General features: G+C 51.0%; 1 protein-coding gene across 3 annotated transcripts in view; it reads right to left on the bottom strand.

Annotated features, from left to right (window-relative positions):
• The window catches only part of CYFIP1 (cytoplasmic FMR1 interacting protein 1), a 98,021-nt gene that overhangs the window by 1,032 nt on the left and 79,431 nt on the right, over positions 1-17,558 (bottom strand). For all 3 annotated transcript variants that reach the window (XM_007182895.3, XM_057551983.1, XM_007182896.3), the window contains exons 24-30: positions 12,154-12,297; positions 11,805-11,895; positions 9,328-9,458; positions 3,975-4,047; positions 3,340-3,434; positions 2,312-2,550; positions 1,783-1,930 (exon numbers count right to left, since the gene is read on the bottom strand). In XM_007182895.3, the coding sequence (XP_007182957.1) occupies positions 1,783-1,930; positions 2,312-2,550; positions 3,340-3,434; positions 3,975-4,047; positions 9,328-9,458; positions 11,805-11,895; positions 12,154-12,297 (921 nt within the window). The remainder of the gene's footprint in view (positions 1-1,782; positions 1,931-2,311; positions 2,551-3,339; positions 3,435-3,974; positions 4,048-9,327; positions 9,459-11,804; positions 11,896-12,153; positions 12,298-17,558) is intronic.

The raw sequence follows: 17,558 nt of genomic DNA, 5'->3' as shown, positions 1-17,558 counted from the left end.
GCTTAACAGACCTATTTATTCAACAAACAGGTATTAAGAACCTATAGGGCACCTCCTAAAAGCCAGGAATGTAAAGATGAAGATAATATGGTCAATGGGGAAAGACCAGTAAACCTAGTATAACACAAGTTTTAAAAATTTCCAGTTATTGTGGACAGGATGCTTTGACAGACCTTCATGCTATAATAGAACCGGATAAAAAAAACACAAGCACTGCTGGTTCTGTCTATGCAGGAAGTAAAGCAAAAGCCAGGACCTCCTCAGGGATAGATGCCACCAGCAGCAGTGGGATGAGGAGACAGCCTGGGCAGTAAGCAATGTGGACTACACCTGGAGACTCTCCACGAAGCCTGGACCTCTCATTAGGCTAAAGTGGTCCCAAGTTGGTAATAATTCTGGGAGATGAACAGTAAATGAAAATCCTAGGAGAAAACCCTATCAAACAAGAGCTGCCAAATAAATAAAATCCAACACACAGGGACTTCCCTGGTGGTCCAGTGGTAAAGAATCTGCCTTCCAATGCAGGGGACACTGGTTTGATCCCTGGTCAAGGGACTAAGATCCCACATGCCACAGGGCAACTAAGCCTGCACGCCACAACTACAGAGCCTGCGCACCTCAACTAGAGTCTGCATACCTCAAACTACAGAGCCCACGCACTCTGGACCCTGCGCACCACAACTAAGAGAGAGAAAACCCGCATGCCACAACTAGAGAGAAACCTGTGTGCCGCAACGAAGAGCCTGCGTGCCGCAATGAGAGATCCCGCGTGCTGCAAAGAAGATCCTGTGTGCCGCAACTAAGACCTGATGCAGCCAAAAAGAAAAAAAAAAAAGTCCAACGCAGTGGAACATTTCAGAGTTTTAGATACCCCTCGAGGCCTCAGATACTAGAACTAAAAAATAAAGAACATAAGATACATGAAATGTGTAAAGAAATAAAAATTGGAAAAAATTCCATGAAGAAGATAAAATTATCAATTACTACCAAGATTTGAAGAAGAACCAAGTCAACATTTTAAATATAAACTAATGACTTTCGAAAGTAAAAGCACAGCAGGTCAGACTGAGCTGAAGTGAGTTAGTTAAATGAAGACAGTACTCTGGGTACAGCCCAGAAAGCCAAGGAAAAGGAAATGGACACCTCAGTTCTCCAACTGTAAGGAACTGAATTGAGCCAACCACCTGAATGAGTCTGGAAGCAGATCCATGACCAGAGGCTCCAGAAGAGAGCACAGCCCTACAGACACACTGATAGTGGCCTTGTGAAACTGTAAATGGAAGACCCAGCTGAACTGTGCTGTACCCGACTTCTGACCTAGAAAACTGTGAGATATTAAGTGGAGACCAGATAAGTCCGTCTAACACATATCTAACTGAAGTCCCAAAATGGAAGAAAAACTAAAATATTTGAAAAGATAATGGCAGAGTATTTTCTGGAATTCAGTTACAAAGAATCCATAAAACAAAAAGATCTTTAAAAAAGCCTCAAACACACTTTAACTACAGTGAAGGGAGCCAGAAGACTTGAAGGGTATGCCAATAATCTGAAAATGCAGATCTTACAAGGCTCTATAATTTGAAGTAGGTCTACATACCTTGAAAATAGAAGGAAAATGGAACCATTAGTATTTCAGTACCAGACTCCTTTACTTACTAATTCTATTTAGATTCATTTGGGGAGTGAAAAGAAAGCTATAGTTGTCCTGGCATGAGAAACATTCCCAGAAAAACGACTTATAGTAACTAGAAAGTATCTTTTTTTTGTGAAACTTCCACATACCACGTTTTTGATAATTTCATCTTTGCCATCATGTTTTTGGACTTTGAGTAGATGGTAGCAAAAATCCAGTACAGCAAAGCGCCGCTGTTGCCCAAGAAGCACAATGATCATACAGCCAGCCCAGTGGAGCCCGTCGCCAAAACACTGCCTGGGGGCAAGAAGCGGTAGGTAGGGTGAGTGATCAGACTCCAGCGACCAGACCACCTGCGCGCCCCGCCCGGAATGCGGAGCAGAGGTGTGTCCCCGGTAAACACCTCTTTGGGGTTCCTCTGGCACACTACGGCTCCCCCATGAAGAATGAGTTCATGAAGTTGCGGCCCTCCTATCTAGCAAAATGCACACCTGACTTGCACAAGTTTCCGTGAGTTCAGACAACTCCAGAAGCCCAGCCCTGAGGCACTTGCTGGGCACTTGAGCAGCTTTATAGCAGCTCAGCAACTTGGGGGTCCGTTTCCAGAGGAAGGTGGTCCCCTGTGTTAGCCCAGCGCCAGGCTCTCTCCCCCAGCCCGCCCCGAGCACACACGCTTACTCGACTGTGAACTCGTGTGTCCCCACAGGAATGCAGTAGACAAACTGCATGGCGCTCCACAGCCTGTGAAACTCGACACAGTCGTCCACGTGCATGACCCCGTTGCTGGGCAGGGGCCCCCGCCAGATGGGGTCGTCCAGAAAGGCCCGGATCCGAGCCAGGATGACTTCAAACATGGACAGGCCACAGCAGAGGCGCTCCTTCGTCAGCAAGTCCCCCTCTCTTGCTATTGCAATTTGCTGTAGGAAGGACAAAACATCACGGGCATGGCAGGAGGCTGGTGCTGAAACTAAAGTACTCCGGCTTTGTTTCTGACTCACTGGAAACTATCCCAGCTTGCAGAAGAGGGTTTTTAGAAATAAGCATCAACAAAATAAATACGTCAGCTATTACCCGTATGTCTTACCACACTAAACGTATTTCAGAGTTGAGAACTGTTGAGTACAGCTGTTCTTAACGGGGAGTGATTTGTCTCCAGAGGACATCTGGCAATGCGTGGAGGCATTTTTGGTTGTCACAGCTTGGGGTGGGTCTAGTGGCATCTAGTGGGTAGAGGCCAGGGATCCTGCTAAATGTCCTACAATTCACAGGACAGTCCCCACAACACAGAATTATCTCGTCCAAAATGGCGACAGTGCTGAGGTTGAGAGACTCTGATGTAGCTGGCCTAAGTTCACGGAACTCCTCCCTGCCTTCTCTTCTTAAAAACCTATGAGAAAGCCTTCTTCGTGAAGGGATGGACGAGAAAAAGAGTGACGTTTTCTGTGTCTGTCTCACGTGCCAGGTGACGTTCTACATCCCTTCCACGTGTTAGCTCATTCAAACTTCCCGGCCACCCTGTGACAAGGTCCTGTTACGAGCCCCACCTGAGACACTGGGGCCTGAGCGGCTGAGTGGGCTCATCCCCCCTCACGACGCTTCAGGGCTGCGTCTCACCCAGAACCCCTGCTCTCAAGCCCCAGCCCCGCCAGTGGCCTAACGTGGGGGGCCCAGCTCACAAGAGTGACAGCAGCCCCAACATGCGTTACCTGAGGGGTTCCCAGTCTTTCGATGAGAGGGACAAGATGCAGTGGGGCGTACTTTGATTCTAGTCTTTTCATTTTGGCATCAAGTCTCTCTCCCTCTGCAGTGGAAAAAAATATTTTACACTCTGTTCCTTTGTATGAATAATAACTGCACAAGTTTAATTTTGTCAAAACAAACAAAAACCAACCAAATGAAAAATGTTTAACATTATACATGTAGGTTCTCTTTGAAAAATCTTTTATGGAACTGGCTCATTTGCTATTTTAACTCAGAGAATTGATTTTCTGTTCAATATTCACTTTTAAAAACTTATTGAAAAATCCAAATGTAATCAAAAACAGAGCACAGTACAATGAATCCTCTGTGCCCATCTGCTGCAACAATCATGAGATGGGCACTCTTGTTTCATAGATACCCAACACCCCTGCTTCCGTGCTATTCTGAAGCACATCCAAGACACAGCATTTCAGCCCTAAATACTTCCGTTATTTGACACTCATTTAACTACATTATGTTACCAACTACCCCAGGTTATGACTGAACAGGCACGAAACTCAAACAAAGCTGGCCTGTAACTAACGAGAACTCCCTGGCCACACAGACATGCATCCCTGCCCTGGTCAGAGGACTGGCTCACCTTTCACGTGGACTCTCGGTAAGATGTTCTGGAAAGGGGCTGCGTGCAGCAGGTCACATACTTCTTCTAAAGACTAGAGCAAAGAAAACGAAGGCTGCGTTAGGAAGCTTATCTCACAGCAAAAATGGACCAAGAAATCAGGCACTGAAAACAAGGCATGTCGTTGGCATTTAGTGTAAATTAAACACTGCAAACATCACTGCCCAACATGAGTCTCTGGGATGATGGAAATGTCCCCTAGCTGTGCTCTTAAGGTAGTTACCAGCCACATGTGGCAATTACGTACTTGGAATGTGGCTGAGGAACTGAATTTTCATTTTTACTTACTTTTGACTAATTTAAACAGAGACATGAGTAAACCCAGCACTGAACGTGGCCTTCGTATTTTACAGTTTTGCAGCCCTCCGTGCAGAGATAGGAAGGAGGTGCTTCCTGTGTAAACAGCGCAGAAGGCAGAAGGAAGGGGCAGTGTCAGCGATTCCCCACAGAGCCCAAAACAAGGTTCTGAGCAGTCGCTCTGAACCTGTTGTTGGATCACCAACTCCTTTAAATAGGCAATAAAACCCCACGCTACACAAGACCTCCAGAACAATGCAATGCAGGGAGAAAGTTTACTTCCAATGTCACAGGGGTTGCAGAACTCCTAAAAGCCCAGCATGAACCCAAAGATGGGCAAGAACAGGGCGCCCTTCCCGAGTCTGAGGGCCCGTAAACAAGGGAAAGCTCCTTAGACCGCGGTGCGTTCACCTCAGGGCAAAAAGGCGGAAGACGAGAACGGGCTCTCATGCCTCCTACTCTACACCCATCCTGAAACGTTAATAAAAAAAATTGTTAAAGAAATGGTTATCAGAGAGTCAAAACATACTGACTGATGAGAGTTTCCCTTCTGAGGATCTCCCCAAAGATGAAAGCAAGGCTAAGACCAAGAGGAGGAAGAGAAGGCTTTCTGCACCCATCAAGTGAGGGTCCCATCGTCACCTAACGTAAGCCCGGTGCAGCAGCCAATCAGCCACCCCTGCTCCTCCAGAACCCCCCAGAGGGAGGCTGACCTCCACCCCGTCTCCTGCGCCCAAGTCCAGCAACAACACTAGTTCTTCACGCAGCATACACGTGACGGGAGCCCCTCTAGGCCAGTGCACACAGGACCTGGTCCCCAGGCCCCCTGCACTAGGAGAAGGAGGCGTGGGGGCCGAAAGAGGACATGCTTAAAGAAGGAAGGTGTCAGACGGCGACGGCACAGCATGCAAACACAGCATGGGGGCAATGTCCGTGGAGTGCCACGCAGCTAAGAGAGGCTGAGGAACGTCACCACTTACTGATGCGGGGTGATCTCCAAAATATATTTACTGTCAAGTGAAAAAAAGCCAAGTGGAGACGGGCGATCAGCCCATCTGCACCGAGAGGGTTGGAGGGCATCTGGAAGGTGACTAACTGCAAGAAAGTGGCCGGGCCAATGGATGGGGGATGGGAGACTTTGATGAGGGAAGAGAGCTGCTGGGTGCAACGGCTGGGGCAGAGCCACACAGATGGAGGGCTCTATAGGTGGTAAAAGCACCTGCCTGCTGGCAACACCACTTTTAGAGGGACCACTTGGCTATCAGTGCAGCTTCCAGGTGTGAATGACAATGAACTCAAATTTCTGCACCCAAACCAAGCCAGAGAAAGAGGGAGAATGGCTATAAAATCCAGTATTAAAAACAAACAAGCAGGGCTTCCCTGGGGGCACAGTGGTTAAGAATCCGCCTGCCAATGCAGGGGACACAGGTTTGAGCCCTGGTCCAGGAAGATCCCACGTGCCGCGGAGCAATCAAGTCTGTGCGCCACAACTACTGAGCCAGCGCAATGAGAAGCCCGCGCACCGCAACAAAGAGTAGCCCCCGCTCCCTGCAACTAGAGAAAGCCCATGCGCAGCAACGGAGACCCAACGCAGCCAAAAATAAATTAAATAAAATAAGTAAATTTATTTTAAAAAAAAAAACAAAAAAACAAGCAATCTAAAACTATTCTGAAACAAAAAGTTCAGTGAACACACACACATATAAGCTAAAAAGAACTACATCACCAAAAATTTCAGGTTGGGCTTAGAGAGCAGAATTTAAAGAACGAAACGAAAACACCCTTCTTCAGAAAGGTAGACGTATCTATCCAATGCAGAGTTTCAGAGTAAGATCAACACTGTTGGTTACTGAACCAAATCTTGGTGCCAGCTGGGGCCACCAATACCCTGGGGGCCTCACTACAGGCTCAGTGCCCCCTGCAGCTGGGTGACGGTTACCCCACTTTTCTAATGTGGCAATTTGAAGAACACATCTACGCTTAACATCTCCATTTATATTAATGGGAGTCCATACAAATGCCAAACACAGTTTATTACCACTTTCCTTGGAGACACCAAAACAACCACCAAGGAGAGATCAGTGTCTGGAATCTGGGTTTGATGAGATGGAGTGAGAAGAGCCATGCATCTTTCACCTTACAGAGTCCCACCCTGGTACTGGAAAACACCACCCCTTATTTCCAAAAGGACAAATGCAAGACCACAAAATTCCAGTCTGGGGCAGGGCCTGGGAGCAGATTTGCCCAACACAAAGAGTGCGGCTTCTTGCCACTGCCATAAGGTGCACTGACAGGTGAGGGGGGGAAGGAGGAAGCAAAGGGTGACGGTGCACAGAGGGCAGGAGGGGGTGGGGACAGAGATTCCTGCAGGTAGAGCCACCGTGTCCAGGGGCCACTCATGGGCCACGGAATCTGCAGTGAAAAGAAAATGGCACTCAACTGAGTTGTAGGTGACCTTTTATTGTTTCAGAAACATCCATCCACTCATAAGCCAAAGTTTGCTTTAAGATCAACTGATTTAATGTCTTTCCTAGATGCCCAGCACTGTGCTTGTCACTCAAGGGAGCCCAGTACAGGGTGTAAACTTGAGACCCAGGCCCTGGTCTCAGAAGGGAAGAGACACCGGGCATCTGTGTCACCTGGGCACCGAGGCCCAGCACTCACCTGGCTCCTGAGACCTGGAAGGTCCAGCCACTGTTGAGTCTGGTCCCCAAGAACTTCAGGGGGCCATCCAGAGTGCTGGGCGCCTGGGAAGGGTGGGGGGGGGGTGGTGCTTTGAGAGTGCTGGACGCCTCAGAAGGGCTGCACTGGTGTCCAGGGATAGACAACAGGAATTACTGAAGGGTCTGGGCAGGTAAGGACACACAGTTCCAGATTTCTCTTTCCCTAAGTTTCTAACACAGGATCACACTCCTTCCAGAAGCCAACAAATGTCCAAGTGTTCCCTTTATGTGTGTGTTTCAGGAAAAGTCACTCATGAAGGGAATTTTCCTATATTAAATCTTTAAAATTCATGATGAGTGATTACTATTTAAAGGAATTTTCCCTAACTTATCTGGTTGTTAAAAATTCACCTGTAAATACACATGACAGATAAAAGGTTCAGTTCTCCCTCAGCTGTTCCTGGAGTGAGGCCGCCCTGGACACCAGCTCTTCAGGGAGCTGCCCGCCGGCCCTGCACCACCATTCCTGCTGCAGGGGACGGGGGGCTGGGCCGAGTCACAGCTAGTGGGACAGTGAGGGCCCGGGAGGTGCCCATCTCTGGCACCACATGGAAAGGGTCTCTGGGGAGCAGAGTAGCAGAGGGGAAGCCAGAAGATGCGGGTCCTGACCGGAGGCTGTACCCTGTAACCGACCTTGGACTCCCTGACACGAGAGCCAACATATTTTCTTTTTTGGGTACCTGGGTGTAAGAGGGCCAGTCCAGTGGCTCAGCCCCTACAGGCCTGGCAGTCTGACTGCCACGCCCCGCACAGTGTACAGGCACCCCAGCCCCGGTCACTGCAAAACACGACCTTGCCTCTGCCAAGCTGCCAGGGCCCCGGAGACAAGAGACTGACTGCCTTTAAGAAGTAACAGAGAAAAGATGTCCCCAGACGGAGCCAGAAATGCAAAACGATTCCCATCGAAATGCCCGTATGCTTTTTCAATGCACTTGGCAAGCCGATTCTAACACTTTCCGAGCAGAGCAAAGATCCACAGAGAGGGAGCACGCGCTTGAAGAAGAAAAAGGTTAGGAGCACGTCCTGTCAGGTGTCAAGACTTAAGTTAGAGCCACCATGAGTAAGACAACGTTTTAGAGGCCACGGACAGACACGCAGACCGGTGGAATGAGGAAGAAAGCCAAGAAACAGACCAGCACATCCACAAAAAGCTGAAGGATGACAGAGTGACACTGCTGACCAGCAAAGAAAGGAGTCTTCCTTCGGCCACTGGAGGAGGGACAACTGGTTACCCCACAGAGGACAAAAGAACCTCGTCCACATCTCACATTACACACAAACACCAACTCCACAAGGAGTATAAACTGAAGAGAAGCAACACCTAAAACCCTTAGAAGAAAATATGAAAGAATATCTTTATGACCCTAGGTAGGAAAGGACTTCTTTGAAGAGATACAAAAAGTGCTAACCATTAGAAAAAAAAAAAAAAAGAGAGCCTACATTCAAATTCAGAGTATCAGTTTACCACACATCACCACTGTTAGAGTGGAAAAGACAAGCCAAAAACAGGGGGAGGTATTTGCATTTAAGTGTGACATACAGAAGATGCACAAATTGTAGTAAAATGGACAAAAGATACAAACGGAGCATTTAACAGGACGGGAAGAGGCCAGCACCAGGGAAGATGCCCGGCTCTCTAGTCCTGAGGGAGAGGCAGAGTGAGGCCACGCAAGAGTCCACGCTACACTCACCAAGGCTCTCGGTGCAGAACTGTCAGCTGATGTGGTCTACAGGGGACAGAGGGAGAGGCTAAATGACACCACCAGGAGGCAATCAGTGGAGAAAGTGGGTGTCCCACGTGTGCTTTCCTAGTGTGGTGGGCTCCCAGTGTTTGCTTTATTATGCTGTCCACTGCAGTAGGCATGGGGCACATGCAACTATTTAAATGTAAAAAAAAATTCAGCAAAACTTAAAAATCAGTTCTTCACACAGAGCCACATTTCGAGGGCTCCACAGCCGCAGCTATGGAAATTTCCATCATACACAATTCCCCTGGGCAGCAGTGCTTTTACCTTATGGGTATATCACATATGTTAATTTAGATGCAGCAAATACTATATAATAAGACATTCTTAAATGATGAACTGCATTGCATTTTTGTTTTCCAGTTGTAGGGAACAAATTCAAATTAAAGTCTAAACAGTCATGAGAAAAGAACGGTGCTTTACGATACTTGCTCCCCTTCCGCCACTAAATAACCCCACTGAATCAAGCATCTAAAGCTCGGCCTGTTCCATCACCCGTGGGGAGGGGGGCTTGGCGGGACGCGGGGCGGGGCAGGGCAGGGCACTCACCAGGCTCTGCTCTATGAGCAGGCAGAAGAGGATGGCGTTGCCTACCTCCCGTAGGTTCTGGAAGCACACCGTCTTCAGCTCCGCATACTCAACAATGTCCTTTAACTGGTGGTGGAAGAACTCCAGGATGCCTGTGGTGGCACAGAATGAGCGTGGGGCTGGGGGAGGCTGGAGGCGAGGGAGCCCCACAGCGAGCAGCCTGGGGTTCACGGCCGGGAGCACTGAGCATTCTCACACTGCCATCGTGCCCACAAGGACATGGCCGCACGTCTCCTGACCCCAGCACCTTCCCTGCACTGGTGGTTTGTCCACCACCTGAGTGCTGGGCCTCAGCTCCAAAGCCTCTTTCTCTGTCAACCCTGTCCAGGCATAGCTTGTTTTCCTGTGCTTCGCAGATATTGTTTTTTTACAAATTGGAGATTTGTGGCAACCCTGCGTCAAGCAAGTCTATAGGTGCCGTTTTCCCAACAGCGTCTCCTCACTTCATGTCTCGGTGTCACATTTTGGTAATTCTTGAAATATTTGAACTTTTTCATTATTATTGTATTTGTTACGGTGATCTGGGATCAGTGATCTTTGATGTTACTATTGCAAAAAGATCACAACTTGCTAAAGGCTCAGATGATGGTTAGCATTTTTTTAGCAATGAAGTGTTTTTAATTAAGATATGCATGTTTTATAAGGCATGGTGTCATTGCACACTTAATAGACTACAGTATAGTGTAAACATAACTTTATATGCACCAGGAAATTAAAAAAATTCATGTGGCTTGCTTTATGGCAATAGTCACTTTATTGCGGTTATCTGGAACCAAACCTGCAATATCTCCAAGGTCTGCCTGTATCTTCAGAGGAGGCATCACGTCGCAATAAATGAGAAAGACCAAATTGTCATCTCCAGCAGAGGTAGAAAAGGTATTTGGTAAAATTCAGTATCCCTTCACAGGCACAGAAGGGAATGTACGCAGTCTGATAAAGGACATCTACAAAAACCCTGTAGCTAGCCAGTGTCACACTCAGTGGTGAATCTGCACACCTCCTCCCAGAGCTCCAGAGCAAGACAACACATCTTCACCACTGTCCTGGAGGCCCTGGATGTTGTAATAAGGCAGGAAAAGACACAAGGCGTAAAGTCTGGAAAGAACTCAATCCATCCATTCAATGCTGATGCAGTCAAAAATCCCCAAAGCTGACTCCAGAATTTACAGTCATGCAGAAGACCTAGAATAGCCACAACAACCCTGAGGAGAACAAAGTCAGAAACTTAAACGACTTGAAACCCGTCATTCCAAGAGGTCCGGCCCTGAATGCTGTTCGGCAAGGACCCCACAGCCTTGCCTGCCTGGGAGGCCATCCTTTCCTCTCTGCGGTCCACCCCGAAATGGGCACGAGAGCGCAGGGGCGCTCCCAGCAGCATGGCACTATCCACACGGTGGTGCCAGGCCAGCTGGGCGAGGACATGCAGAGAGCAGCCCTGAAGTCCACAGCTCTGTCCCAGACCAGCTTTGGATTTGGCCTGAATGGCCTGTCTCTGACATTTAAAATATCCACCTCTAGTCAGGATCTGAGCAACAGTTTTATTATCCCAATGTTACTCATCTGTTTTCTGAGATCCTCTGAAGCCAGGCCAGACCAAGAGCTATGTCCCTTCCCAGGGGCCAGAGGGGTCATCTCACTGTCCCCTTAGACACCGATAGCCCTGGGCGGTGCCCGCGACATCTGGGGGCTCAGCCACACCAGCCGACTACCCATCAGAACAGTCTCTCATGGGTGACCCACGTGTGGGCCCAAGTCACTTAATAAGATAGCTGTCCAGCTTTTAAGAAAGTAGTAACGAATATGAGACAAAAGGCAGTTTTGCTAAGAGATGCGGGTTCCTGTAGTCCAATTGTATCACGAACGATGCTTTCTGAGGTCACGAAGGCTGTTCACATGGACAGCCCCAAATCCGCTCTGGTCAGGCCATGCAGGTCTGTCTGGCACCCCAAAGGGCCCGAGGGCCCTACGGTCAGCCAGCCAATGAGACAGGCTCTCATTAGAGCGAGGCTGCCAGGCAGAAAGACAGACGGGCTGCGCTGTCAGGGGACACAGCACCCCTGCACGGGGCTGCCTCTGAGGCCTCTGGGCAGTTGGACCTGGCAGTGGAGCTCCCTGCCCCTCCCTGGTCAGCGACCTTCAAGATCCTGGTGTTGTAGGAGAGCCAAGGTGCACAGGGCTCACAGCCCTGTCGCTCCCCACCCAGCATGTCCACCGCAAACGGCAACTCCTACACACCCTCCTGCACACCTGCTCCTGGTTGAAAGGCTGGCTGGTTTGTTCTGCTGGAAACAATCAGGCTCTGGTTGGGCTCCCCACCTCCTCCCACCTGGGGAAGGCAGATCTGATCCTTATCAGTAATTTCCGACTTGACTTCCCTTACTGGGGCCTATGGCTGACACTGTCCCTCCCGGTGCACCCCAGGGAGACGCTGTGCTCACCAGGGGAGCCGTACTCGTGCCGCGGCAGCCGGCAGACCTTGGGCATCACCTCCATCAGCGTCTTCACGTACTGTAGGATTGTGCCTTGCAGCTGCAAGAGATGGGCTGTGTCAGCCGCCAGCCACACCGCCCCGCAGGCTGTGGGTGTGATAGGCACTTCTGAAAAGGAGTCTGTTAGTCAAATGCACGGTAACGACCCGGGACTTTGGCTGGAAAGGAAATCTCACACGTGGAGACTGATGTGAGAGATGGAGTGGAAAGCCCCTCCCCACACAGGAATTGTGGGCAGAGTCCTTCCCACCACCACCACCCCCCGCCCCGGGAAGGAAGCCCACTGAGGGAAACATACCAGGCTCTTGACCACCTTCAGCAGCTCTTCCATGACCACTGCAATGCCCTGGTAGCCGAGCAGCCGGCAGATGACCTGGAAGTGTGGAGGCCCCACAAAGTTCCGGTAGCTGCCGTAGATGCTTGAGTAGGCCAGGTTCAAAGCCTGGGGACAGAGAAGGCCAGCGCTTGATGGAAGTTGCCAGGGTTTTCAACGTAGCCCCATGCACAGGTCAAGATGAAGAATCCATACGTAAAGTGCATTAGCACACAGTGCCCTCAGGTGGGGGCATCCAGAGAACCTGTTGGACTGCCCTTTATTGGTACCTATGTTTTCAACTTGAAGACATAAAAACAAGCTTGCTAAAACAGAAGGAAGAAAACAAAACCATTTGGTTCTTCAACATTTATTAAACTGCCAGTCCTACAGAAGACATTCTGAGGTCCTGGAATGAGAAATGAATGTATCTCAGAGCCTCACTGCTGCCCCCATGTTACTGCTCCCAGTCTCCTGAGGGAGACACCAAGGATAGACTCTGATGAGGCAGTGGGGTATGCAGGGAGTGGGGGACAGCAGCCCCTGCAGGGGGGGCAGGCGAGAAAGGTAGTCAGGGTGGTTTCTTGTCAGACGGGACCTCCAAGCTTGTCTAAGGACACAGACATCTGCACACCTATCAGGGAGACTCCCAATGTAAGCATTCAGTGCTATGTGTTTCCCTCTCAGCACTTCTTTAGCTGCACCCCGTAAATTTTGATATATTTGCATTTCATTTAGGTCAATGTCTTTTTAAAAAATTTCCCTCGAGACTTCCCCTTGCCCTAAGGATCATTTAGAAATGTGTTAATTTCTGATTTTCTTGTCATCTCTTTGTTACTGGTTTCTAGTTTGAGTTCACTGTGGTCAGATAACACACTCTATAATATTTCAGTTCTTTGAATTTTGTTGATGTTGTTTTATGGCCCTGGGTATGGCCTATCTTGGAGAATGCTCCATGGGTACTTGAAAAGAATGTATGTTCTGCTATTGTTGGATTAAGTGTTCTACACATGTCAATAACATTGTATTGGTTGATGGTGTTCATTCTTTTTTGTTGCTGATTTTCTGTGTACTTATTCTTTTGATTACTAAGTGAAAGGAATGTTGACTTCCCCAACTACAACTGTGGAGTTGTTCATTTCTCCTTTCACTCATGTCAGTTTTTGCTTCAGGTATTTTGAAACTCTGTTGTTTGGTGCATAAACATTTAGGATTGCTGTATTTTCTTGGTGGCTTGACCTTTTTATCATTATGTAATGTCCCTCCCTCTTTGTCCCTGGTAATATTCTTTGCTCTGAAATCTGCTTTATCCTATACTCATACAGTCACTCTGCTTTCTTCTGATTAATGTTTGTGTGATACATCTTTTTCCATCCTTTTACATTTAACCTACATATATCATCGACTTGAAGTGAGTTTCTTATACAGTCATATTTTTTAATCCACTCTGTCAATCCCTCTGCCTTTTTAACTGTCTTTAGACCACTTACATTTAATACATTTACAAGTAATGTAATTACTGATTTTTAAGTTACGCTCTGTTTCATTCTTCCTGTCTTCCTGTGAGTCATTTAAACACTTTTCAGAATTCTGTTGTGATTTAACTGTGGAATTTTTGAAAGTATCTCTTTGCACAGGTCTTTCAGTGATGTTCCAGGTCTTACATTATACGTTATGTAAGTTATCACAACCTACTGTTATCAACATGTTACCACTTTTGAGTGAAATGTACCACTCTCACCTGCTTTTAGGTCCCTATAACCTTCCCCCTTCCCCTTTTATAATTGTCTTAGATATTTCCTCTATGTACACAGAGAACCACATCAGGACAGCAAGGATTCTGAAGAACTGGCAAACTCTAGTTGCTCGGCTCTGAATGAATATCTTCAGGAGGCCTGCTTGCAATTCCTGGGAACTCAGCCCTTGAAATGTTGCCTATGTTGCCGATTGATACAGTTGTTTTCTACACTTGGGACACTTAACCATGCTGTACAAGCTTGTCTAGGTTGTTTGCACAAACAGTGATTCACGGCAAGCCCCTCCTTTCCTTCTGGGGATTCTGGGGTTTCAGTAACTTGGGCCAGTCACACAGGTGGCTGTGTCTATGCCCCTAGCCCTGGACCCGGCTGTTCCTGTGAGCTTCTCTTTCCTGGGCAGGACCTCTCTGCACGTCCCATGCGACCCCCATGAGGGACCACTGGAAGCCCGCACCTGCTTCCATCACCACCAGATGCATCTTTCCCCCTTGCTGATCCTGCTTTGTGTCCTTTAGCTGTAATAAACTGCGGCTGTGAATGAATCCTTCTGGAGAATCACCAAATGTGCAGGTGATCCTGGGACCATCAACACAGAAAGTCTGAGTCCAAACCAATGATGAAATAAATGCAAGATTCACCAAGGTGGAAATACTGCCAAATGCCTGTCTCACATTCATCCCTACAACCCTATCAGACTTGAAAAGACTGTATCTTGACTGTGGGCTCAGACACAACCTGCCCCCTGCCATCGCTCCTCAAAGCACCAACTGTGCTTTATTATTATTTTTTAATCCAGAGAAGGAAGGGCTTATTACTTGCAGCAAGAGAACACTTGTTTTCCCAAAGCAGTGTCCCTAAACTGTGCTTTAAATGCTGGGATTCTGGGACTTCCCTGGTGGCACAGTGGTTAAGAATCTGCCTGCCCACGGGTTTGATCCCTGGTCTGGGAAGATCCCACATGCTGCGGAGCAACTAAGCCCGTGCGCCACAGCTACTGAGCCTGCACTCTAGAGCCCGCAAGCCACAACTACTGAAGCCGACGTGCCTAGAGCCCATGCTCTGCAACAAGAGAAGCCACCACAATGAGAAGTCCACGCACCACAACAAAGAGTAGCCCCCGCTCACTGTAACTAGAGAAAGCCCACGCGCAGCAACAAAGACCCAACACAGCCAAAAAAAAAAAAAAAAAAAAGATGCTGGGATTCTGGGTGAGGTTTTTGCTTGGTAATAAGTTCTAATGCTTGAAAAACATGAAAATCATTAGCAAAATTAAATGGCCTCATGTTACAAGTGGGAAAATTCACTCTCAAAGCCACCCTCACTCGGTCGGGGCCTGGGGCTCAATGACACCTAGTCCCCGGCCCCCCCGGTGAGTGTCTGGCTTCCTGGAGACCTCGCTCACCCCCTCGCTCACCCCCTCGCTCGCCCCCTCGCTCGTCCCCGCGCTCACTCACCCCCGCGCTCACCCCCGCGCTCACCCGCCCCCTCACTCGCCCCCGCGCTCGCCCCCGCGCTCGCCCCCGCGCTCACTCACCCCCTCGCTCGCCCCCTCGCTCGCCCCCGCGCTCACTCACCCCCGCGCTCACCCCGCGCTCACCCCCGCGCTCACCCGCCCCCGCCCCCGCCCCCGCGCTCGCCCCCGCGCTCACCCCCGCGCTCGCCCCCGCGCTCGCCCCCGCGCTCACTCACCCCCTCGCTCGCCCCCTCGCTCGCCCCCCGCGCTCACCCGCCCCCCGCGCTCGCCCCCGTGCTCACCCCGCGCTCACTCACCCCCGCGCTCACCCCGCGCTCACCCCCGCGCTCACCCGCCCCCTCGCTCGCCCCTGCGCTCACCCCCGCGCTCACCCGTCCCCGCGCTCGCCCCCGCGCTCACCCCCGCGCTCGCCCCCGTGCTCACTCACCCCCTCGCTCGCCCCCTCGCTCGCCCCCGCGCTCACTCACCCCCGCGCTCACCCCGCGCTCACCCCCCGCGCTCACCCGCCCCCGCGCTCACCCCGCGCTCACTCACCCCCGCGCTCACCCCTCGCTCACCCCCCGCGCTCACCCGCCCCCTCGCTCGCCCCCGCGCTCACCCCGCGCTCACCCGCCCCCTCGCTCGCCCCCGCGCTCGCCCCCGCGCTCACCCCCCGCGCTCACTCACCCCCTCGCTCGCCCCCCTCGCTCACTCACCCCTGCGCTCACCCCGCGCTCACCCCCGCGCTCGCCCCCGCACTCACTCACCCCCTCGCTCGCCCCCTCGCTCGCCCCCCGCGCTCACTCACCCCCGCGCTCACCCCGCGCTCACCCCCGCGCTCACCCGCCCCCGCGCTCACCCCGCGCTCACTCACCCCCGCGCTCACCCCGCGCTCACCCCCGCGCTCACCCGCCCCCGCGCTCGCCCCCGCACTCACCCCGCGCTCACCCGCCCCCTCGCTCGCCCCCGCGCTCACCCCCGCGCTCACCCGCCCCCTCGCTCGCCCCCGCGCTCACCCCCGCGCTCACCCGCCCCCTCGCTCGCCCCCGCGCTCACCCCGCGCTCACCCGCCCCCTCGCTCGCCCCCGCGCTCACCCCCGCGCTCACCCGCCCCCTCGCTCGCCCCCGCGCTCACCCCCGCGCTCACCCGCCCCCTCGCTCGCCCCCGCGCTCACCCCGCGCTCACTCACCCCCCGCGCTCGCCCCCTCGCTCACCCCGCGCTCACCCCGCGCTCACTCACCCCGAAGATGGCACATCCCAGGGACAACACAACCGGCGCAATGTACCTACTCAGAGGAAGGCGAGGAGGAACTACCTCTGGAGAGGGCAAAATGACAAACCCTACACTATAAAACACGCAGACTCAGAGGAGGGGAGCCTCACAGCTCAAGTCAAGAAACACTGCTGGGGCTTCCCTGGTGGCGCAGTAGTTGAGAATCCGCCTGCCAATGCAGGGGACACGGGTTCGAGCCCTGGTCTGGGAAGATCCCACATGCCGCGGAGCAATTAGGCCCGTGAGCCACAGCTACTGAGCCTGCGCGTCTGGAGCCTGTGCTCCGCAACGGGAGAGGCCGCGATAGTGAGAGGCCCACGCACCGCGATGAAGAGTGGCCCCCGCTCGCCGCAACTAGAGAGAGCCCTAGCACAGGAACGAAGACCCAACACAGCCAAAAATAAAATAAATAAATAAATAATTTAAAAAAAAAAAGATAAAGATATTAAAAAAAAAAAAAAAAGAAACACTGCTGACCACGCCTGATGCAGAGACTGGAACCTCGCCTGGAAACCAGTGGACAAGGGCTCCAGACTCACTAGTCACGTGCCCTGGGTTCTCTAATGCCCTCAACACTGTGCATCTTCAACTGTGAATTAGGGACAACCTTACTTATCTTATAGGAAAGAGAACATCAGTGATGTACTCAAGAGACTGTTCACTCAGAGTGGTGATACTACCAGGATCCAAAAAGGTAACGCCATAAATGGGCACTCATCTAAGTCGATGTTATTACCGTAAGACACTAGCCCTCACTCATCAGTCCTAACAACAGAACGGACTGGACTTTTGAACTGGATTCCTGTGTATTCCATAATCTCATAGGTGCGAACACCCTAACTGCACAGCAGCACACTGAAGCGCAGCTGACACGTCTGAGTGCTCACGAGGAACACGGTGGCTCAA

The sequence above is a fragment of the Balaenoptera acutorostrata genome, chromosome 8 (genome assembly GCF_949987535.1).
Source record: "Balaenoptera acutorostrata chromosome 8, mBalAcu1.1, whole genome shotgun sequence".
Taxonomy (NCBI): domain Eukaryota; kingdom Metazoa; phylum Chordata; class Mammalia; order Artiodactyla; family Balaenopteridae; genus Balaenoptera; species Balaenoptera acutorostrata.
The sequence above is the reverse complement of the archived record's forward strand: the minus strand, read 5'-3'. Positions and strand labels throughout refer to the sequence as shown.